Genomic DNA, 24640 nt, shown 5'->3' with positions numbered 1-24640 from the left:
CGTTTATCTTGTGTGCAAAAACGTGAAATCTCTTGCCTTAATGTTTATCTGAGTGGACAAAATGAGAGGGAAGCGTGGCCTCTAACCTCCTCCCCCAACACCCCCTCGTATGTCGGTATCGAGTTATCCGACATGAATAACAAAATAAATTTGTATTATAATTTTTTTATAATAAAAATAATAAACATATTTTTAAATATTATTCTCCTTTCTTACGTGTCTCAAATCAAATCAAGATGTAAGCAAAATAAGGAACGACAAAATATCATATGCCCTTATATTTTTTCCTCTTTCGTTATAAAATCTTCGTCTTCTTTTCAAATTATGATGTTAAAATTTTTAAACCTCTTCATATATAATAGTCAGAGAGAGATGACCATAGTCGAACTTAACAATAGTTACTTGGGACTTATGAATAGATGAGAGATGGAATGAGTGGGAGATTGAAATAGAAGGGCAGTATTGATATCTTATATTCATAATAATATTATTTAACGAAAATAATATGAATTAATATAAATTTTAAATTTTATAAAAAAAATAAAAATGTAGCCTCCGCATAATGCCAAATAATTAGTTGATTCTCTCATTATGGGTGCCCTTTGCCTAGCTGTCGGCCAGCAACTTGGAAAGTACATTGAAAGTCTCCTTTTTTTTCTTTTTTTTTTCCTAACAAAAGTATACTAAAATTTGCTAAAAATTTTAGTCTTCTTAATTTACAAGTACCCAAAAAGGATTAATGATACTTAATGGTAGTAAAATTACCGGTGTGACCCGCAGACACAGCAACGTGGAGAGAGGTAGTCCACGAGTCAAGCTCCAGCGTGAGCAGCAATGGATTGCCTAGCAAGTGCTTCGCCACTTCAACTCTCCCTCTCTCGCATGCGACGAACAGCGCACTCTCCTCTCTTCCATTCACCTTGTAAACCTCCCATGGATCCATCTCCAGCACCAAGCTTACGATCTCCATCCAGCCCTCCCTGCACGCTTCATGCAGCGGCGTCTCCATCTCCGCGTTCTCTGCCCCCACCATCTCCGGCCGCAGCTCCAAGATCGCTGCTGCCAGCTCAGCATGCCCGAACCGGGCCGCCAGGTGGAGCGAGGTGTTTGATGATCTGCTGGTGGTTTGTTTGAGGAGATCCTCGTCTTGTTCCACGAGTCTGAGGAAGGCGGGGACGTCACCTTTCACGATGGCCTCGTAGAGCCGGCGGTCCATGGCTGGAGCTGCCGGAGAAGAAGGGCCGATGGCTGTGCACGGGGGTGGTGCAGAGATGGTGTGGTGGTGGTGGAGAAGTTATAGAGAGAGAGCTGTGGCCGTTTTTCCACAACTGCAGCAACTTGGAAAGTTCCGTGCACTGAAGCGGGACGGTAGACGCTGTGAAGGGCCTCTTGTGTTATTTATTTAAAAATTAAAAACTATTTAATAATAATCATTTTAATAGTTTTGATAAATAAAATAGTGATACCCTATTTTATCTTGACTTTGCTTAAAATATTTATGTAGAATTTGTATTTATTAAAATTTTTATATAAATTTTTATCATGTAAATAAAATTATTATTTATTTCATATAAAATATCACGTCACATAAAAAAAATTAAATCAATTAAATATATCGTATTAAACTTAATATAGATATATATATGATATTTGATTTCTTAATAATTAAAAATTTTGATCCTTGATTAAAAAAATTCAATTTAATAAAAAAAATCTAAATTTCATAAAAAAAATACCTAAAAAAATATTCAAAAAATGCCTAAATTTTGTAAAAAAAAAACCTAAAAAAGCTAATTTAGGTATTTTTTTATTATTTTTTAGGTCTTTTTTATTATTTTTAGGTCTTTTTTAATATATTTAAGTCCTTTTATTATTTTGAGGTCTTTTTTTTTTATGAAATTTAGGTATTTTTGAAATATTTTGATGTCTTTTTCATAAATTTTTTAGGTCTTTTATGAAATTTAGGTATTTTTTTAATATTTTTAGGTCTTTTTAATGAAATTTTTATTTTTATTTTTTACAAAATTTAGGTTTTTTTTTAATCAAATTTAGTCTTTTTTTTCTTGTATAAATTTTTTTTTTTATTATTGAAAGACCAAATGTCATATTTATGTATTAAGTCTAATTTGATGTGTTTTGTTGATATAATTTTTTTTTATGTATCGTGGTATCTTACGTGTTATAGATAACGAATTTATGTACTTTCAATCACGATAAGAGATTAAAATAAAAAAATTTAATAGTTGAGTAATTGAGTCTTAACGTTTTGTATTTTAAATATCAAACCTCATATTTTTAATTATCGAGAACTACAATATGTTTTAAACTATTTTTTAATACATCATAAACATTAAAAATGTTTACATAAAATATTTAGTTTGAACTAAAATTACTATTAAACCCAACACCAACCACTCATTATCCTAAACCACCTTATTATATTATACAGGGTAAGACTTTGTATTCACCATTAATATTAAAATAAATATCAATTTAAGGGTTGGTGGGGTAAGACTTTGTATCCACCATTAATATTAACATAAAGATCAACTTAAGGTTCGGTGGGACTCTACACGGTCGACAATAAGTGGCAGTGACAAAGTCGAACGTAGCACTCTCTCTTTGTCTCTCTATCATTGTCATACGTAAGCACTGAGCAATGTCATCGCCACCTGATCGGGAATGCACATTTGCCATTTATTGTTCTTGGTCTCCTTTCTCTTGTTGGATTGTTGGCGATCATGTCTCCTAGTCCCTCAACTTTATCAGTGTTCATTGTTTCTCTTCGTTGCATCTCTTTTCATCAACCTTCATGGTCTCTTTCCTCTGACATCTTTTCCATTCCCCGGTATCTCCTTCCTCCGACATCTTTATTAGCGTCGATCGTTCTTATCTTGGTGTGCCATTTTTTATGCTCTTTTTTGAAACCTTAGGCATAGTGACCTATGCCTTATGTGAACCCTAATTAATATTATGAATCTAAATCTTCTCACAAATTAATTTAGTCTAAAGTTTGAATCTTGAACCCAAAAAAATATAAAAAAAAAAACTCCAAAACCGTCAGAATTTTCGGCGACAGCAATGAAAGAAATAGAAGTTTCCCATGAAAATGCGAAGGAATGCAAAGGAAATGACACAGCTTCTTCTCTTTTAGCTGGTGGGCCTTCATGCAATGATGTACCTACTTGGAAGAACTAGAGCAAGAAAATGATAGGAAGCAGTGAAAGACAAAAAGGCCCCTCCCCAGCTTTTAATTATTTATTAAAATAAATAAAAAGAGGTTATATTAAGATAAAATTAAAATATTTTTTATATTAAAATAATAAATAATTAAAATAAGCCTGTCAAATAATTAAATATTTTTATCAAATTATTTATTAAATTTTTTAGAATGTATTTGAGGATATATAAGTAAGTTTTTTTATATATATAAACTCCAAAATAAATTTATTTATAGGAAGAAATAAATTTATCTGAATAATTTAAATTAAAAATCACGTGACTTCTTTTTTTAAGTATTATCAGATAAATTTAACAAATACAATAAAAAATATTTTTATTTAAAATAATTTTTATATACTTATTTTTTTCAACTCATATTTTAGTTGACAAATGCTACCTAAATGGTAATTCAATGGATTAAGCATATCAAGTTTATATTAATGATGTCTTCTACATCAAATTTGAAGGGTTATTTATTATGTTTTGATGAGATTTAAATATAAAATAATTGATTAATGACATAATAAGAATTTATTTATAAAAACTTAATCAACTGTTCTCTATTTTAATTTTTAATTTTTATTTTTAAATTTATTTTTAGTTTTGTGTTTTAAGCGTATATTTTAAGATTTTTTAAAACATATTTTTTTTATCTATAGCGTTTTCTGTGTTTTAGAAATTTTGAGTATATTTGTAATAAAAATAATTAAAATATTTTTTTATTATTTTGAATATTTTATAAATATTTTTTTATTTTTAAAAATATAAAAATAAATACATTTTTATTATTTTAAAAAATTAAAAACTAAAAATGATATAAAAATAATAAAAAAAAATAATGTAAACGATCCCTATATCTAATATTAAGATATCAAATTAACTCAATAACACCCAATCTTATAAAGAGAATGAGATTTTAAAAAAATTATTTTGCACGTGACTTTTTAACACGTGTAACCCTTTGATAAGGTAGAAAATCAAAATTCTCATCATTTGAGTATGATATCATGCAATGACGAATGAGATTACGATCAGTGTGAACATTTCTAAAATTTCATAAGACTTTTGTGGCATAGCCGGAAATGTGAGCCCTCTTATTTAGAAATTTCATACGACTCTCCAGCCACTGGTCACTGACTCTTTCTAGAAATTTCATCAAACATATGGTAGGCGTATTTTTAAAACTTTTCTATCTAACTGTCTCTCCGATTAAAATAAATGATATTATTAAATTAATACACATCATCAAATAATAATATATATTAATAATAACAAAAAATATAATATTTTTTTAAAATTTATTTTATAATTAATAGAAAAAATTCATATCTTCAAGATAAAAAGATGAATTTTTTCCAAACAAAATAATTTCAGGCAGAGACGAAAGTATTCTATCTAAAAAAAAAACCATCTCTTCCTTGCATTTTTATTTTTTTCTCCCTTTATCTCTATCTTTCTCTTTATCATCAAAATTTAACAATTTATCTGTTACTTTGTTTTTCTTTATAGTTTGATGATAGCTAAATTATCAATGAATATAAAAAAATAACCCAACAGACAACTAGATTTGGATTAGTTTGCCATGTGAGAACCAAAGAGAAAATATGAATTTAATTTTATCATATAAAAAATTTTAACATATGAGAAGTAATGATAAAAAAAAATGTAATTATCGTTATAAAGTTAAAAAATGTCTTTATTTTTCTTTTTTGCCAAATTTCAAATATGTGAAACGTAATTTAACCTTTAAATCCTCGTAGGAAGAGGATAATTTGATAGAAGCTAGACAGTACTGCCAGAGCTTCCAAAATGTATTGCTGCCCTTTACATTTTTTTTCAACAACTTCTTCTTCTTCTCTATAATCCCTTCCTCTGTCATCGGCTTCCAACTCTTCACAAAGATTTACTCTCTTTCACCTCACAAAACAGATGCTCACAATCTCTTTCCTCTGGACATTTTATGGGTTTGGACATTGTAATACTTCAAGAATTCAGAAAAATTAATATATATCGAGAATAAATAAAGAAGAAAACAATACTAACTAAATACATTTTGAGCTGAATGTAGGCAAAGAATTTCCAAATTAAGCGTGCTTAACCTGGGGTAATCCAAGGATAAGTGACTCCTCTAAGAAGTTCGTGTGGGCCTATCAAGATAAGTTGTTCTGGTCATTTTTATTGCTCGATACGGGATGTTATAGGTGGTATCAGAGCCGACCCCCCGAGTCTTTGAGTGCGGTAGTAGGGCAAACCTCAACGAGGACGCTGAGTCCCTGAGGGGGGTGCGTGTAGGCACCTTAGGCGAATCCCACATCGACCATGCATCGGGGGGAGATCTGGGATCAATTGTAAGGTCGCATGACGAGGACGTCATGTGCTTAAGGGGGAGAATGTAATACCCCGAGAGGCCAAAGAAGTTAGTATATATCGAGGATAAGTAAGGAAGAAAATAACATCAGCTGGATACCTTTTGAATTAACAGGCAAAAAACTCCCAAGTTAAGCACGCTTAACTTGGAATAATCCAATGATGAGTGACCCCCTTAAGAAGTTCGTGTAGACCCATCAAGATAAATTATTCCGATCATTCCTATCACTCGATACGAGATGTTACAGACATGTTTGTGTTACTGGGGTTATATCTCTTTTCATCGACATTCACAATCTCTTATCTTTGGTATTTCTCTCATTCTATGGCGTCCTCCTTCCTTCAACATCTTCTCTGAAGTCTCTTTCTTTCACTTGTTGTGTCAATTTTTTTGGAACCTTAGACATAGTAACTTATGCCTTAACCCAACCCTAATTAATATTATAAATCTAAATCTTCTCACAAATTAATTTAGTCTAAAAAAAAAAAAACTCCAAAACCGTTAGAATTTTCTTCGACAGCCATGAAAGAAATAGAAGTTTCCAATGAAAAATGTAAAGGAAATGACATGACTTCTTGTCGCTTAGTTGGGCCTGCATGCAATGATGTCTACTTGGAAGAACTAGATATATACTAACTTCTTTGGGATGGTAGCACGGTTGGTTGTGGGATGGTAGATTGGATCCAAGGTTCCAGGTTCGAGTCTGGCTAGCCGCAGTGTGGGATTTCTGCTCCTCAGGGGTGGGATCCTTGTGGGCAGTCAGCACTGGGCCTCCCATTGACCATGGCCGCCGTGTACCTGATTTAACTCCTCTCTCGTGGCGTGGGGCAGTCAGAGAGGGGCCCCCAGGGTGAGGGATTTCACCTTTTGGATCCAAAAAAATGATAGGAAGCGACGAAAGACAAAAAGGCCCCTCTCCAACTCTTAATTATTTATTAAAATAAATAAAATAATATTATATTAAAATAAAATTATAATACTTCCTCCACTAAAATATAGAATAGTTAAAATAAAATTTAAGATTTTTATTAAATTATTTGTTAAAATTTTTAAAATATATTTAAGGGTATATAAATTAATTTTTTTATTTGTAAAATTCAAAATTAATTTATTTATGAAAAGAAATAAATTTATTTAAATAATTTAAAATAAAAAGTCACATAACTTATTTTCTAAGTATTATCAGATAAGTTTAACAAATACAATTAAAAGTATTTTTATATAAAATAATTTGTATATCTCACTTTTTTTAACTGATATTTTAGTTAATAAATGCTATCTAAATGGTAATTCAATGGATTAAGCTTATCAAGTTTTATTAATGCTGTCTTGTACATCAAATTTGAATAATTCTTTCATATGTTTTGATGAGATTTAAGTGAAAAATAATTGATTGATGACATAATAAAAATTTATTTATAAAATTTCAAGGGATTATTTTATTCGTTTTGAATTTTGAATTTTAAATTTATTTTTAATTTTACATTTTGAGTGTTTATTTTGAAATTGTTGGAAACATATTCTTTTTGTTTATAGTATTTTTTACATTTTAGAAATTTTGAATATGTTTATGACAAAAATAATTAAAATATTTTTTTATTGTTTTGAGTTTTATTTTTAATAATTTTTTATTTTAAAAAATAAAAAAATATACACGTTTTTATTGTTTTAAAAAATTTAAAACTAAAAACAACCTAAAAATAATAAAGAAAACATAATCTAAATGATCCCTACATCTAATATTAAGATATTAAGTTACCTCAATAACACTCAATCTTATAAATAAAATGAGATTTAAAAAATTATTTTGCACGTAACCCTTTAACACACTGTAACCTTTTGATAAGGTAGAAAATAAAATTCCTAATTATTTGAGTATGATGTAATGCAATGAGTAATGAGATTAAGATCAGTGTGAATATTCCTAAAATTTCATAAGACTTTTGTGGCATAAGCGGAACTGTGAGCCTTCTTGTTTAGAAATTTCATACGCCTCTCCAGCCACTGGTCACTGCCTCTTATTAGAAATTTCATCAAACATGTGGTAGGCGTGTTTTCAAAACTTTTACATGCATCAATATCTTCGCAAGTGATTATGTCTATTGGGCAGTGTGTCGCTCGTCAGCTTAGATCTATTGTCCCATCCCCACGTCCCTTACTTGTCTCTCCAATTAAAGTAAATCACGTCTCCAAATTAATATATATCATTAAATAGTAATGTATATTAATAATGATAAAAAAAACTTAATAGTCTTATTTTAAAATTTATTTTGTAATTAATAAGAAAAAACTCATTTCTTCAAGGTAAAATGATGAATTTTTTTCAAGCAAAATACTTTTAAACATAATACTTCTAGACAGAGATAAAAGTATTCTGTCTAGTCTGAGATAGATTTTTTCTTGTTAATTGCATAATAAATTTTAAAAGGTGAACATTAAATTTTTTGTTATTATTAATACACATAATTATTTATTGATGCGTTTTAATTTAGTGACGTACAACCAAAGAGATAAGGGGATGGAGGAGTAGATCTGGCATCGTTCCATATAAAATATAAATAATATTTTTATGATATAAAGAATATATATTATTTTTTTATTATATATCACTATTTTTTTTGTATTCCTTAGGAGTGTCATTTGTGGACGGAACATACCTCAATAAATTATTGACAAATAAAATAACATATGTTTAATTATATACTTTAAAGTATAGGCAAATTACACTCATATTTAAAAAATGTGTTTTTAACAATTTGAGAAATAATTATGATCCATTTTATAATTTTAATTATATTTTTCCCTTTTATAGTTGTCAAGATTGCTAATGTAATAAAAATCCCCTTGCATTTTTATTTTTTTTACCCTTATCTTTATCTTTCTCTTCGTCATCAAAATTTATCAATTTATTCGTCGTTTTTTCTATTTTTATAATTCGATAATAGCTAAATTCTTAGTGAATGTAGAAAAAAACCCAACATATAATTGGATTTGGATTAGTTTGGCAAGTGAGAATCAAAGAGAAAATGTAAATGTATTTTTATCATATGAAAATTTTTAACATAGGAGAAGTAACGGTAAGAAAAAAAATGTAATTACAGTTATTGTTGTGTTTGTGCCTCACAAAACAATCAGAAAAACAAATCATTAGGGCAAAGAAAATAGCAAAAATAGTATGTAAAATAGACTAACAGCAAGCTGAAAAATAATAACAGTAAACTCCTTTTAGGCGCTCGAAAATGAGGAAGAAGAAGGTGGATTTTCAAGGCTTAGCGTTGATCGGTTCGACACTCACAAAAGATAACCAAGAATCGGTTCCAAGCACAACCCAAGAACCACATTCAATCAACATCCAAAACTGCCTTAAACACAAAACCCACAACCGAGAATCGCACACTCACACAAGGACGAAGAAACCCCACCAAGGAGAACCCTCTTTTCACTCTCGGCTCTCTCTTTCTCTCTTCACTCGCATTCTCCTCTATTTGGCGCCTCCTATATCCTCGATTTAACGATCCAGATAACTCCTAAGAATCAAGAAATATCTCTCCAAGGATGAGGATAACCATCAGGATATCCAAAACGATTGAGATAAGATAAGGGAAACAGAAAACAAACCTGCGGGAAACAGAAAACAAACCTGCGTAGAAATTAGCTGGGGGAACATAACTGAAGAAGTTAGGTCAAACAATGACTTATATATGTGGGCTTTTAGATAAGACAGTGGGCTTGTGAAGAAATGGGCTTGGTCTTTGTGTTGAGCAGCTGGGCCAAGCCCAACTTTTCTCAAAATCAAAATAAATGTGCTTGGGCCATCTTCTTGATGGACCACCTCTTTTGTGGGATTGAATCTCTCAATATAACTATTAATCCTGGGCCGATCCCTATAATAGATAACTTACCCGATCAAAACTTTATCGCCCTGGACTTGTTCGGTGTCACACCTCAACAGTTATAAAGTCAAAAAATATCTTTGTTTTTTTTTTTTTTTCTTTTTTGCCAAATTTCAAATATGTCAAGCATAATTTAACCTTTAACTCCTCGTGGGAAGAGGATAATCTGATGGAAGCTGGACAGTGCCCGAGCTTCCGAAATGTATTGCTGCTCTTCACATTCTTTCTCAATTCCTTCTTCTTCTTCTCGGCAGTGCCTTCCTCTGTCTTCGGCTTACAACCCTTCGCGAAGACTCGCTCTCTTTCACCTCACAACCGGTACGTATATCTAACCCTGATTTTCCATCGCTCTTTTAGCGGAGAAAACATGGGGATATTTGATAATGAGACTGTTCGTGCGCACACGTAGATATTTGATAATGAGATTCGATTATCCGTTTGGTTTCTGGGAAATATGAGGAGAATGAAACAGTCGAGTTGTGCATTTTGGTGCTTCTTGTGGTTTTCACTTTTCAAACAGACGAGAGCCTGAATTAAACTAACTCGGCAAATTTGCTTTTTAGACCTAATTTTCTACCAGCAGCATTATGTTTCCCTTGGCTGCATCCGACTAGCGGGGATTGCCAATGCCAGGGCTCCTGTTACCTTATTGTCTATGACACGAGTTATAAGTGCTTTACCGAAGATAAAGCCATAAATAAAAATGATTGACGAACTGAAATTCATGTAGCCTGTGTGGGATTAAGGCTGAATATGTTGTTATGTGCAAATGCCCTGCTCTGTTTGTTGCTTTTCAATGTTGTTTTTCTATTTTTGTGGAGTAATCTCATGGATGATTAAACTTGCATTGACAATTGGTTTGGAGTTTCAATCTTTGAATAGTGGTCGATGCAGATTTTTCGACTGCGGTAAAGTTATAATGTCCTGATTGCATGGTGAATAATTTCCACAATGCATACATTATATCTATTTTTCAAGTCAGTATTGGTCTAGATCAATTGATATGTATGTTTTATGATCAGTAATCCTTGAATGTGTTGATACTTCTCCTTTAAACTGTGCATTATTTGACAAATTTCTCTGTTTTATTCAAATCGATATCTATGGTTTATGAGGCCATCCAAGCGTCCAAATTTTTGAGGATGCAGTATATCATTTTTTTGGTCTAAATTTATAATTGGCTTGTAGTAAATCTATGTCGTCATCTATCCGTCTATAATTTTGAGGATGTAGCATATCCATTTGTCTAAAATTACAAATGGCTTAAAGTTAATAGCTTCTTCTTCCTCTCTTTCTAGAATTACAGATTTCATGCTACAGAATCTGATTTGTTTAAGAAATTTGGGTTATATTCCATTTTTATTTTGCTTCATCTTCGCATGTTTGGGGGTTCCAATGCTTGGCCGTACTACTTTTAGCAAGAACAGAGTGAGATGGTGCACCATTTTTGCTTGCTTTAGTAATCACTTGTGACTCTGATTGGCAATTCAGCTATCCCTCAGCCAGCTCTATTTGGTGGAAAAGATTCCATACTACTAACATTGGATGGAAATGCCATGGAGACGAGCACAGTGGCAAATATTGTCCAACCAACTACTGTTGTCAATGAGCAGAATGCATTAGAGTGGGTGAAAAATGACAAGAGAAGAATGCTTCATGCCGTTTACCGTGTTGGAGATTTGGATAAGACAATAAAGTATGTCTGTTTTGATGGAGCATTTGCCGTCACAGGGCTGCTGTTTGCCAGTCCTACTGACATATAAATTATGGTCCAGATGAGAGCTGATAAGCTTGCCGTGATTGCAGATTCTATACTGAGTGTTTGGGCATGAAGCTTTTGAGGAAACGTGACATACCGGAGGAGAAATATTCAAATGCTTTTATGGGATATGGTCCTGAAGATTCCCATTTTGCTGTCGAACTTACTTACAGTAAGCTATTCAATTAGCTGACATCTTTGTTGAATGTGATATGTTGAATCTTCAGTTTCACTTCTTCTGAAGTCTCTGAATGATATCTAGAGCAGACTTCTTTACCCTGTGATGAAGTGCAGATTATGGAGTGGACAAGTATGACATTGGAACTGGGTTTGGACATTTTGGCGTTGCAGTTGAAGATGTAAGTCCATTATACTTGAGAGGAGGTTTGCTTCCTTGCTTACAATCATATATAATGTTTACCTTACCTTATGGCATGTAAATTACATAGGTAATGAAAACTGTGGATTTTATAAAAGCTAAGGGGGGAAAAGTTACCAGGGACCCTGGTCCTGTCAAAGGTGGTAATACCATTATTGCCTTCATTGAAGATCCAGATGGTTATACATTTGAGCTTTTGGAGAGGGGGCCTACGCCTGAGCCCCTTTGTCAAGTGATGCTGAGAGTGGGAGACCTTGACCGCTCAATTACTTTCTATAAGAAGGTCTAGCGTAACTTTTGCAATTTACAAATTGTTTGAAAGATATAGTTTTCTCTTTAACTTTTGCTATTACATGCACGATTTGGAAGAAAGTTTTATCCTTTTTGTGCCTGAATAACAGGCCTTTGGCATGGAGCTCCTCAGAAGAAAAGATGACCCTGAAAACAAGGTGAATTCTTTCTGACTTGCAACATTATCTAAAGTCTCATATCTCTGGCTATTCTGAGGAACAAGTGTTTTTCTGGAATGCATACAAACTTTGCTGTTGCATTTCAATGCTCTAACATGGGCTTACATTTCCTATTTCTTGAAGTTCAACAACGGCAATAGCAACAGCATATCTTTATCATCTAGCAAACACAACACACATTTGTAACTCATATCATATCTGTTGTTTGATCTGAAGAGTTTTACGCTAGCATTCAGCTAGCTAACAGAATCCTCCTCTTTTATTCGGGCTTGGGACCAGTTGTAGATAGGAATCCACAAGCAGAGGTTTCCTGTGTCCTGAAGTTCATTTTGGAAAAATGTGGCTCTTAGCCTCTCTTAAACCTTTAAGTTGTTATTACTACTAAGTCAAGAATGGTCGTGTTAACAAGCCAATGGTCACTAATTTACTACTTTTCTCAGAACCATGCGTGCAATGCAGCCAGGTTTCATTTGTCTAAACCTCTTGAACCTTGTTGTTTATGAGAGTATTATCGCATATGCTGATCCACAGCACATGTTCATGTACAAAATGTCTGGCTTTGCTTGCAGTATTCAACAGCCATTATGGGTTATGGCCCTGAAGATAAAAATGTTGTGCTGGAACTGACCTCCAATTATGGTGTCAAAGAATATGACAAGGGAAATGGCTATGCACAGGTAATATTCTACTTGATAATCTTTTACATTATGCCATTAGCCTTACAAGACGAGCTATTTGTTTTTGGTAGATTGCCATAGGCACCAACGATGTCTACAAGACCGCTGAGGCTGTAAAACTGTGTGGAGGGATAATTACGCTCGAACCGGGGCCTTTGCCGGTTATCAACACCAAGATCACAGCCTGCTTGGACCCTGATGGTTGGAAACTGGTAGGCCCTTGGACCCAAGCTCCAACTCCATTCTTCCATTCTGGTCGGAATAATTTTAGATTTCTCATCATTTCACCTGCAAGACCTTAAAGAAATCTTTAAGAATGTTCTGGAAACCTCAGTTTAGTTTGGACGTCAGCTCCTGTTATCAACATTTCATGTTGATGCAGCGGCAATCTGAAAAACTGACTTGTTAGTATTATTAATTTTGGAATAAATTTGTGCATGTGACTATAACTCTTAGAATAAGGAATAGAAGGTTAGGCCATATCAATTTTGTGGCATTTTTTCTGTACAAAATATTTGCAGATATGTCAATTTTTTTCATGACAAATATTGGGTTTGTCGGATGGAGGCTCTTCAATAAGCCTACTCAATACCCTAATCAAAAAGGCTAATGTAATTTTTGAAATATGCGGAGTACCTTGTCTTGTAAGTCTAAACTACAAGGACCTGCGCAATTGATCTTGCACTGAATACATTAACCAAGTCTCATACTAGCCCTCAAATTATGTTTCATAGTATGGCATTTATATACGGGCTGACCCCAAAAAATTTTAAATCTAGTCGTCATCACGAAGAATGTTACTATATCCTTTTGTACCTGATCTAACCCTTGTGGGTTGATTGGTACATGTTCTATTTCTCTAAGTAAATTCACTTTTTTGATTGGTACATATACACTGATGCTAATCTGTTTCTTATTTTCTTTTCCTTTCTCTGTTTTTTTCCCTTTGAAAGTAAATTGCTTTGATCTTTATTGCTTCTGCAGGTATTTGTTGATAACATTGATTTTCTCAAGGAGTTGGACCAGTTGGTGTAGCAAAAAGAATCGCCATGCAAGATGTTTATGAACAATTTTAAGTCTTCTTTTTCTCGCATCATTTATAACATACTGTTGTCATTTCCTACTGACAACACTCATTTTAATAAATAAAATAGTCTTGTTTTATGTAAAAATGTTATGTTAATGATGTGATGACATTATTTGTGTAATTACAAATTACATTGATTGGTGTTTTTTTTTAATATATAGTCATCACTTAGTTATATTAATTGGACACATCAATTTTCAATTGGCTAAATTTATATTTTTACCCTTTTTTTATGTGATCACTCGTATTTTTAGCTCAATTTAATATCTGTATTTTGATATTTTTTTTCGTATGACAATTCTAATTTTTCATTATTTCAATTAATCCTTTTATCTGTATTTTCAAATCAATTTAGTTTTTATATTCTGACATGAACATAATGTAAAATATCATTTCAACTTATATTTTTTTTACGCATAAAAATATAAAGATTAAATTGACTTTTAAGATATAGGTCTAGAGATGTAATCGAAATAATAAAAAATTTGAGTTCTCACATAAAAAAAATATCAAAATATAGGGATTAAATTTACTCAACAATAAAGTTTAAGTGTATAATCAAAATAACAAAAAAATTAAATAATTATATAAATAAAAATATGAATTTAACCTTTTTCAATTCGTATTTATTATTCAGTAATATTTCTTAATTTTCTCTTAACTTATCAATTAAAAGTTTGTCGATTTGTTTTTTATTCAACTCATTTGTTAAGTCACTATTTTATGATAAAAGTTAATAATTTTAATCAATGTTCCATAATTCTAACAAATTAATAAATTTGAAATTGTAACAAATATAAAAAATTCGGTTTCTTTTGTACTTACCGGTATTAAAATGGTGTGACTGTAAATATTTTTAAAAATATTTTATTTTATTATTTATTCAAACTAATTAAAAGATTAATAAAACACCATACATAAAATAATAGCTTGGTAAAGGTTATTTCTCGGGATGATGTAGTAATGCATGAGGTTTAAAATGCAAAAAATATATTATTTAATTATTTGAATATTTGACTTCATACGATCTAAATTATACAAAAACAAAAATAAGAATTGAATATGAAATAGAATAGGGAAATGACATTTTTTTTAAAAGTAAGAAACAAAAATGTATGAGAAAAGCATAAATAAAAAAAATATAAGGAATTTTTTATAAATATAATTTTTAATATAAAAAATAATTATTCAATTTAAAAATAAAAATAAATTTTATAATACATTCAAACAAATATAAATAAAAATTTTATTATTCATAAATCATGACTCATTAATTAAAAATAAATAATAAATTAAAAAAATAATCAAACATAACTTGATTTTCATGGATGAAAATGCGTGTTGAAAATAGAAATAATTTTTTATATTTTTTAATATTATAAAATAGTCTTAAAATATTTCAAAATTGCATAAAAACTCCCAAAAACATTTTTTTTAGTATTTCTCGACGTTTCGATACAAAAAAAAAAAAATTCGAAACAGCAGAAACAACACCTTCAAAATATTTCTAGGCATCATAGCACATGACACTTAATTACTTGAATAATCATGTATTATACGTTTTACAAGTTAAGAAATAAAAAAACTAATGATTTGCTCGAGATCACTCGAATTATTTTTCAGCAAAAATAAAATCTCAAATGCAAAATGTGCAATTTCTAACCCATAAAAAACCCATAACTCATTTTGGATTCTCATAAATAATAAATATCATGCATTGAATATTTCTTTACAACAAAAAAAGAAAAAGAAAAACTCTCGAGTCTCTATTTCACTTAGGAATAGGACATAGCTTGCTTATTTTTCTAACTTGCATCTCCTTTTCTATCACAGTTGTGTTTCTTATTAAAATAGAGAGAGACAGCCAAAGAAGAATCCCTGAAACCACACACATATAAAACGAAAGGACAAGCCATCAACATCTCAAGGACTTGGTTTGAAGAAACAGTCATATAACTTCAGCATTGTTGAGAGCTCTTCACAGAAAATAATCCGCAAAAATAACATAATGTGGACAGTATTAGAGACAAAACAACCATTTAGCAAGGATCCGCAAATAAGAAGCGCGGCAGTTATGGATGGATTAGGCGTTTTTCCATCTCTCTATGGACCTAAGGGTGTTCATCATGTTTCTCTTCTTGTTCTTCCATGTTAGTTAGCCCAAGGAACTCCTGATCAGCGTGTCTCTAATCCAGTTCAACCAAGCCTTGCAATCATTATCGCCATAATCTCAATCATGTTCTGTAACAATTCTCATGGTTGCCTATGGAAAGTTTTGCAACACAACTAGGCCTGTTCTCTCTGGCCCTAGACACGCCTTTCGTGAACTTGTTAGATCAAGGTCTAGATGTTCCGGGATTGATAAAGCAGTGATTGAAACGCTACCTTTTTTCAGGTTTTTTTCACTCAAGGGACCCAGAGAAGGCCTGGCCTTGAGTGTTCAGTTTGCCTGTCAAAGTTTGAAGACAGTGAAGTTCTTCGGTTGTTGCCCAAGTGCAGGCATGCATTCCATATGGATTGCATCGATAAATGGCTAGAACGCCATTGCAGCTGTCCCTTTTGCAGGTATAAATTTGAAGTGTGGGAGCTTACAAGTTTCAATTATACGAACAGTCTGAGATACTCTAGGAACCCTTCTAATCTACCAGAGGATCCAAGTCTTGAGCTCTTTGTTCACAGCGAAGAGGACCATCAAAGTTCATCAAGATTCAAGATGGCAAACAGTTTCCAAAGTTTTCACAAACCTAAGAAAGAAGATCTTGTAATTCAAGAAGGTGACATGCAAAAACTCATCCATAAGTTCAATCACAAGATCTTCATCTCGGATATTGTTTACAAGAGCAGATGGAGTGATGTTAACTCTTCAGACTTGATGTTGTTGATGTCTGAGATGCTTAATATCATATTAAGCAAGAGACTCTCTCCTTTGAATTCAAGTGTCGAGTTCCACCATGGCTTTTCAATGAACGAACAAATTGTGAAGATCCTTGGATAGGAAGAGACTGTATGAGTTTAAAGTTGGTAAAATAAATAGGAGTCATTCAATTTCAACTTCAAGCTTTCCTCCTGCTTCTAAAAATGAAGGAAACCAAACTGCAAGCTCAAGACTATTGATTCCAGCAGAGAACAGATCATTGTCAGAGATCACCAACATTTCGAGGTTCAGAGTCCAGCACAAGAAACAGGATCAAAGAAGGAAATAATGGAAGAGATGAAACAGGATCATTGTCAACCACTTTAGCCCTCACCAAATTCAAACCTTTGCTAAAAATAACTTTAATTCTCCACTTTCTCACATCAGAAGACCACTGATTGCGCCATTCGTGATTCAAAAAATATAGGTTAAGGCCGTGGAAATATCTTATTTATAAAGATAAGAATAAAATTATAAACAAAGCTAACTCATTTTGGATTCTCATAAATAGTAAATATCATGCGCTGAATATGACTTTACGACCAAAAAAAAAAAAAAATGAAAAACTCTCCATTTCACTTAGGAATAGGACATTGCACCAGGGGATCCATAAATTTATGTATAGCGAGATTGATTTTTTTTTTTAACATGTAAAATTATAAATCATAGATTTTGGAGTGGGGTATAATTTTTTTTAAGATTAATTTATTATTAAAAATTATTTTTATAAAAAAATAATTTTTTAATATAAAATTAATTTTAATTGAGTTCCGTTGTGCTTTGCCTTTCTCCCTAACTAGTACCGCACTGAGAGCGTTAGTGGTGACAGAGAGGTAAAGTGAAAGTTCATTTCCGGGTTCTAGTCTTGAAAGGATGAGGGGCTGCTAGAAAGGCTTTCAATTCTTGAAAAACAGTTTCGCATTCTTCTGTCCATTAGAACTCGGTTGACTTTTTTAAGCATTGGAAGAAGGGTTTTTCTCGGTCGGCCAACTTCAGAATGAAGCAGGACAAAGCTGTTATTCGGCCTGTTAGCTGCTGGACCTCCTTCAGGCTGGCGAGACTACGCTTCGCGAGGATGGCCTCACATTTGTCTGGGTTGGCCTCAATTCCTCGGTTGGTTAGTATGAATCCTAGAAACTTACTGGTTTGCACCTCGAAGGCGTATTTGTCAAGGTTGAGCCTCATGTTGTGCTGCTGGAGTTGCACAAAGATTTCGGTTAGGTCCAAGTAGTGGTCTTGTTCTTCTGAAGTCTTAGCTACCATGTCATCTACATAGACTTCGATGTTCCAACTGATTTGCTTGACGAATACTTTATTCATCAATCCTTGGTATGTTGTGTCCATATTTTTTAGCCTGAATGGCATGACCTGATAACAGAAGTTGGCACTTTCTGTGATGAATGCTATTTTTTTTTCATTTTCGGGGTGCATTCGGATCTAGTTGTAACCAGAATAGGCATCCATGAAACTTAAGTACCTGTACCCAGAGGCCGCATCCACAAGGCGGTCGATATTGGGCAACGGGTATGAATTCTTTGGACACGCTTTATTTAGGTCGGTGAAGTCGACATACATTTTTCGCTTTCCTGAGGATTTTTTTACCATGACCACGTTGGCGAGCCATGTTACGTAGAGATGTCAAAAGGGCCGGCCCGACCTGATCCGAGTCGGCCCTGGGCTTTTTAAAAGGGCCGGGCCTGGTGGGCCAGCCCATTTTTTTCTTTTTTTAAAATATTTTTTTAAAAAATAATACATATAATATATACATATATAAATATCAAAATAATACATATATAAAAATCAATTTTTTTCTTTTTAAAATATTTTTCATCTTAATTCTTAAGTTTTAAATATTATTTCATCATTTTATATTTCAAAATTCTATATGTCTTATAAATTTTCTTGTGAATTGATATGAAAAATAATGTACATCTAAAAAGGAGAATGTTTATTTATAATTTAAATATATAAAAAATTTAACTTAAAAATTTTAAATAAATTGATGGTTATTATTTATATATATTGCGAAATTAAACTTTTTAGTATCCAATATCAATAATTATTAAAGAATAACAAAATTAAAAAAAAATGAGTAAAGGCCTAACTGATTGGCCCACAAGGGCCTCATGGGCCCGGCCCAAAAGGGCCCAACGGGCCACGGACCCAATTTCTTTAGCCCGACCCCTTTAGAACAGTAACGGGTCGGGCCAAAGCCTAGCCCATCCCGAGCTGGGCCCGGCGGCCCGACCCTTTTGACATCTCTAATGTTGTGTATGGGACCTCTCTGATGAATTCAGCCTTTAAGAGTTTGGTTGTTTCCTCGACGACTAAGCACCGTCTTTCTTTTCCTAGTCTTCTTTTCCTCTAGGCGACCGGTCTGGCCTTTGGATCTAGGGCCAACTTGTGGCAAATGACAAGTGGATCTATCTCAGGCATCTCGGCGAGGGTCCAAGCAATGAGATCGACGTTCTATCGGAGTAAGTTAATGAACCTTACCTTCAACTCATTCGATAACGTGAAACCTATATGGATGATTTGTTCTCGGCGAGGACTCAGGCACACAGAGTGGAGCTCCTCTGTAGGTTGGGGTCGTTTGTCCGAAAATTCAATCCGTAGGTCTAGCTCGACCATATGCATATGGTGCTGCGGATCCTGACTGCCGATGCCTGCTGCTTGGTTACTTCCAGGGGCATCAACTTTATTCTCATCCTTGTCAGGCTTGGGATCCCGGGTTTGAGGCTGTCGTGGTAACATCGCTGGGCTTTTCTTTGGCCAGAGTGGATGACCCCAACCTCGGTGTTGGATACCGGGAACTTCATGGATAGATGAGAGGTGGATACTACCACGCTCAAAGTGTTAAGAGATGGTAGGCCCAGGAACGCGTTGTATAGCACTCGACAATCCACCACCAGGTACCGGATAGTGATGGCCTTGACCAACGGAACCGTCCCAAATGAGGTTGGCAGATCTATGTAACCCTTGACCTTTTCCTACTCTCCTAAGAAGCCGATCAAGCTTTCATTAAAGGGTCCAAACTTTTGTTCAGAAATACCCATTCTTCTAAGGGTAGATAGGTATAACAGGTTGGCTGAGCTGCCCTAGTCCACCAAAACCTTTTTTATCAAAAAATTCACGATGACAACTTAAATTACCATGGGGTCGTTAAGGTATGGATCTACTCATTCGAGATCCTTGTTCGTGAAGCAAATTGTGGGGTGTCAGGCCATTCTTCTTGGTTTCTTCTTAGCGTCGTCTCTTGTTATGACTGCGTGAGGGTATTGACCTCGTGTCGAGCTCGGCACTCCCTTGGTAAAACCTCTAGCAATAGTGTCAACAACCTTAGTTATCCGGCTGGCCGGGGGCAGGTCAATGTAGGAAAATGTTGTAACACCCCGTTTTTCTCTTACCGAGTGTGTCACTATGCTGGGGCCCAAAATATACATAAATTAATTTTTCTTTCTTTCTCGGTACATAACTTAAACCTTAAGTATCAAATTCCAAACAAAACCCATAGCAAATCATTCACAATATACGGAAACGATAATTGAAACTTGATATGGTACATACTTGAATTCACCTTATATTATATCATAAAGAATCCATACCATATATTACATCATATTCTCAAATATAAAATACATGGAGATTCCATAAACATTCTAACAAGACTAATCATCAATAAAGTTTAAGTTAAAACATATCCGAATCAGCTCGCTGAGTCTATTGGTCACGCCATCATGTGCCGTTTCATCTCAACTTACTCTTTGCCTAAGCTGCAAGTCTAAACTGGAACGTTGAATGTTTCAGGAGTATAACCTATTAGAAAATGAAACTTTTAGTGAGAGTCCAAAGACATATATATACGAATGCATGATGCAATAACATGAACAATATTTGCCCTCAATGCAACTTCCCAGGCCCATCAGCCCGGCACAGAATCCTAGGCAAATCCCCAATCTCTGCAGGATAATCCTAACGTTATTCCATCATTGCCCTAGGGGAATTACGGCTACACTCTGGGGCGACACCCCATTCCCATGCACAAATATCAATGTAACAATAATATCGTGCCATGTAATTATTACGACTTTCCATGCAATATGACAAAATGAATATTGCATTCATAAGTAGCATGCATATATAACAATCATAACATAAATATAAGTTATTGTGAGAAAACCACTCATAAAATCAGGTTTACGATAAAACTACTCACATTTGCCCAAAGATCAAGACACCTCGAAAATCGTGCATCGACTCGATATGCGTGTTCGACCTCGATTTTCGTGCCAACTCTCAAAAGTTGCATCAATCACATCATCTCAATCACTTCAATCATAAAAATGATATTTAATCACTAAATATCCTTAATATTCTATTTATTTCATTTTCCTTCATTTTCTTTCATTTTTTTCTTTTAAAAATCCCAATAAATACTATCGAGACTATTTTCTCAAATCTAATTCCACAACAATTCATCATATGCTATGAACTTCAAAGGAAAAATACTGAACTTATCTGGATGTTGCTTTTTCACGCAAAATTAGGCTTTTTTTTGCTAAAATTGAGACACCGGGAATCCCAAACCCAAATCTTTTTGCACGGACCTCGATAAGACATTTTTCTAGATTTTTAGGATTTTTTTCCGAATTTTTAGGCCAACCCACGCGCCTGCACGCTCCTAGGGCAAGTGGTGGAGCGTAGAGACCTGCATGTGACCGGCACGCGCCGGTTGTCTTCTCCGGCGAGGGCGATGCCGGCGTTCTGGGATTTTTGCACCTGCTCATTCCTTTTGCTTAATCGATCCTCATGGCATGCTTGGATTCTTCAAATGAGCTCTCCAAGTGCCTCAACTGGAGGCTTAAAGCCTCGGTTTCGGCGTCCGCCTCCAACTCCGGCGAAGCCTCGAACGGCTATCAAACCAACACCAAAACGCCTCATTTTCTCCAGAAATGATCCTTAGGCCATGGGCAACAAAAACCCTCTGTTTTGGAGGTTCAATTCGTTCGTTAAAGCTCTTGATTTGAAGCTTTAAACTTGTAAACTTTCGGCCACTTTGTGTGCTATTTATAGGCGAAAACTAAGCTTCGAAACCCCTTTGGCCACTCGACCCATTGCGTTAAGAGTCTCCATCTCCCCTAGATCGGCCTGGAAGCAACATTTTTCGACCAAAATGGCCATTTGCAGGTTTGATAAAAATGACCCACTTTCGGTCAACTTTTTTCTTGAAATCCGGCCACCTCTGTGGCTGTTGTCGGCCATGCCTTCATCAAAAAGCATCCTTGAGCAACCCTCGTGGGTTCTCTGTGGCCGATTTCGGTGATTTGATGGGTTGGTCGGCTATGGTTGTTTGGAGGTTTTCTTGAAATTGCACTTTGGCCCCTCAAACTTTGGTTTTCTCACTTTGACCCATTTGTACAAGGCTTCTCAATTTTTCATAATTGCATTTAAGACTCTTAAGTCCTAAAACATCCATTTGGCCCTTGAAGATTATGAAAAAACATCATTTTGACCTCCCTTTGGCAATTTCAGAAAACTACACATAGGTCTGAATCTTCGTTTTGGCTCTAAACATCTTCGTTTCTTCCTGAAACCACTGAAAGGTTGTTCCTCATGAAAAAATGAAGCCCCCTCAAGTTTTCGTTGACTTCTCGGAAGTCGTCTATAACAATTTGGTATTGCAGCCTAATTAGCAGTTGCATTTTAGCTGTACCAAAAACTGTTTTCGATCCGATTTCTTTCGGCACCATAAATCCTATATCGGGGTGCTTGTTAATGCCACATTACTTTTCTTTGGAATCTCAGCTCCAAGACACTCTCGGCAGTTGACTCGGTCATCTATACGACAATAAATTATCGTTATACCCTTCATTTATTCTTAAATTTCATTTTTGCCCCCAAGATAATTTACCCTTGAGTCCTTTAAAATTTCTCGAGTATTACAAATGTGGTGGCATTTAGGCGATGGCGGTCGTTACTTGACCTTTGGGTATAGGTGTTTCTAGTTCATGCCATGGCGTGATAACGGGGAGGTTGGTTTGAAAGGTTTTTCTGTGAGTTTATGGGGTAAGTAAGTTTTATCGAGCCACATAATGGGAGTCAGATGTTCCTTTCTGACCAAAAAGAGAAAGATCGGAGACTGGGCGCAGGCTTCTGCGATGGGTCAGTCCGAAAAGCGGCTAGCACCTGCAAGCATTCCGACGGTCGAGTGAGTAAGAGAGTAAATAAGGGCAGTGTATCAGTAGGTCAGAGATAAGAACATACATTGGCTCTGAAGAGAGCTGGTTGATATAGAAGAAGGAGATGTCCTCTTACATGCATGCGTCGTGCTTTTGCAGGTGATAGGATTGACTATCCAGCGCCAGTGAAGGTTCTCAAGTGGTAGCATGGTGGCGACGAGACCCTCATTAATGTGGATGCGATCCATCATTAATGAACATGAGATGTGAGACGGCTATGCTGATACCTAGTGAAATTGCAATGATGTTATAGCATACTGACGCTAGATCGAGATTGGGCTTAAGGGGAGGACCGAGATTGGACTTGGATGGTCCAGTAATAATATTCTTCTTCTTCTTCTTCTTTTTATTATTATTATATATAATTCATAATTCATTTGAGCAAGCTAGTAAGAAAAGCTAGCGCTGCTTGTGGAGCATAGAAGGTGAAGGAAATACTAAAAGCGCGGCCAGTCGTGGCGTGCAAAAGGAACTGGCATGGCTGTTCTCCGCTACACCTAGCCTTTAGTAAAGGCCACCTCGAGATCACCAGGGAACTGCTTAGGCTCGATTCAGGCTTAGTTTGGCTAGGCTTTTTTTTAATAGCTGAAAAGTTGGGTAGTGTTTAAGTTGTGTAATAGCATTTAAATTAAGTAGCATTTAAGCTGATAAGCTGTTAGAATTTGATAAAAAGATTAAAATAGACATGATATTAAATAATGTAGATAAAATTTAGAAAATATAATTTTTTTAAAAATAAATTGATGTCTTGCTAAAATACTTACAATTAATAAATTATAAAAATAATTAAAAATATATAATTTTTAAACTTTATGTATAAATTTAGATTTAATTTATAAAAATCTAAATATATATTATATTAGATTCTTAAAAAATATATTTTATTAAAATTAATATATATTATATGTTATGTATAAAATTATTATATATGTTATATATAATATAACACATATATTGTGCTATATATTTGTATATATATATATGTTATATACAAACTAAATATACAGTATTACATGTTATATATATATATATATGCATATATACACAGTAATCCAATGAAGAAGAAGGCAAGCAACAGAGAAAGAGATGGGCGACGGCGCAGGAGGCAATTGCGAGAGGAGGTGAATTAGGCGGCAAAGACGCGACGGCGCTGGGAGGCATGCGGCGACGAATCTAGAAGCAGAGGCAACGATGGCCATAACGAGATTGAGGCGGGCGAATTGGGCTTGCAATGGAGGTGAAGGAGCTGGCTTGTGGCGGCCAAGCTTAACGACGGTGAAGGAGGAGCTAGAGGCGACGATGGGGGTGATAGCGAGGGGCAACAGTGGCGGTGGGAAATTAGTTACAGAGTATGGAAGATGAAGGATATTGGTTGGAAATAAATATTTTGGTTGAGAATAAATGGGTAATTTTCATGGTCAACGTAGCTTCTTTTCCCACAGCAGTTAGCAAAGGCTAAGGGGAGAAACTTTTGAAAAAGCTATTCAAATAGTATTTAAGCTATAAAGCGTTTAAGCTATTTGAGTTTTCCAAACACTTAATTAAAGAAGCTTGATAGCTGAAAAGCTATACTAATAACTTATAAGCGATCAAACCGCTTAGCCAAACGAACCCTCAGACCTAGCCACTTTG

At 34.2% G+C, this 24640-nt stretch overlaps 2 protein-coding genes across 6 annotated transcripts in view; one reads left to right on the top strand and one right to left on the bottom strand.

The window, feature by feature from the left end:
- LOC127786607 (ankyrin repeat-containing protein At5g02620-like) overlaps nucleotides 1-24640 on the bottom strand; it is a 43490-nt gene that overhangs the window by 3303 nt on the left and 15547 nt on the right. Inside the window, exon 2 of one of the 4 annotated variants that reach the window (XM_052314105.1) lies at nucleotides 766-928. The exons of 2 other annotated variants lie outside the window; for them this stretch is intronic. In XM_052314105.1, the coding sequence (XP_052170065.1) occupies nucleotides 766-928 (163 nt within the window). Of the gene's footprint in view, nucleotides 1-765; nucleotides 1359-24640 lie in introns of those variants that run through there. One more of the 4 variants, XM_052314104.1, reaches the window with a different exon arrangement.
- Nucleotides 9666-24640, top strand: part of LOC127786608 (probable lactoylglutathione lyase, chloroplastic) — a 41560-nt gene continuing 26585 nt past the window's right edge. The window contains exons 1-9 of one of the 2 annotated variants that reach the window (XM_052314109.1): nucleotides 9666-9801; nucleotides 10975-11179; nucleotides 11290-11414; nucleotides 11537-11601; nucleotides 11692-11904; nucleotides 12023-12070; nucleotides 12661-12768; nucleotides 12840-12980; nucleotides 13753-13860. In XM_052314109.1, coding sequence (XP_052170069.1) covers nucleotides 9684-9801; nucleotides 10975-11179; nucleotides 11290-11414; nucleotides 11537-11601; nucleotides 11692-11904; nucleotides 12023-12070; nucleotides 12661-12768; nucleotides 12840-12980; nucleotides 13753-13803 — 1074 coding nt within the window. In that variant the 5' untranslated portion in view covers nucleotides 9666-9683 and the 3' untranslated portion in view covers nucleotides 13804-13860. Of the gene's footprint in view, nucleotides 9802-10974; nucleotides 11180-11289; nucleotides 11415-11536; nucleotides 11602-11691; nucleotides 11905-12022; nucleotides 12071-12660; nucleotides 12769-12839; nucleotides 12981-13752; nucleotides 13861-24640 lie in introns of those variants that run through there. The other variant, XM_052314110.1, reaches the window with a different exon arrangement.

The sequence above is a fragment of the Diospyros lotus genome, chromosome 12 (assembly GCF_014633365.1).
Source record: "Diospyros lotus cultivar Yz01 chromosome 12, ASM1463336v1, whole genome shotgun sequence".
Lineage (NCBI taxonomy): Eukaryota > Viridiplantae > Streptophyta > Magnoliopsida > Ericales > Ebenaceae > Diospyros > Diospyros lotus.
This window is presented reverse-complemented; position numbering and strand designations above follow the sequence as displayed.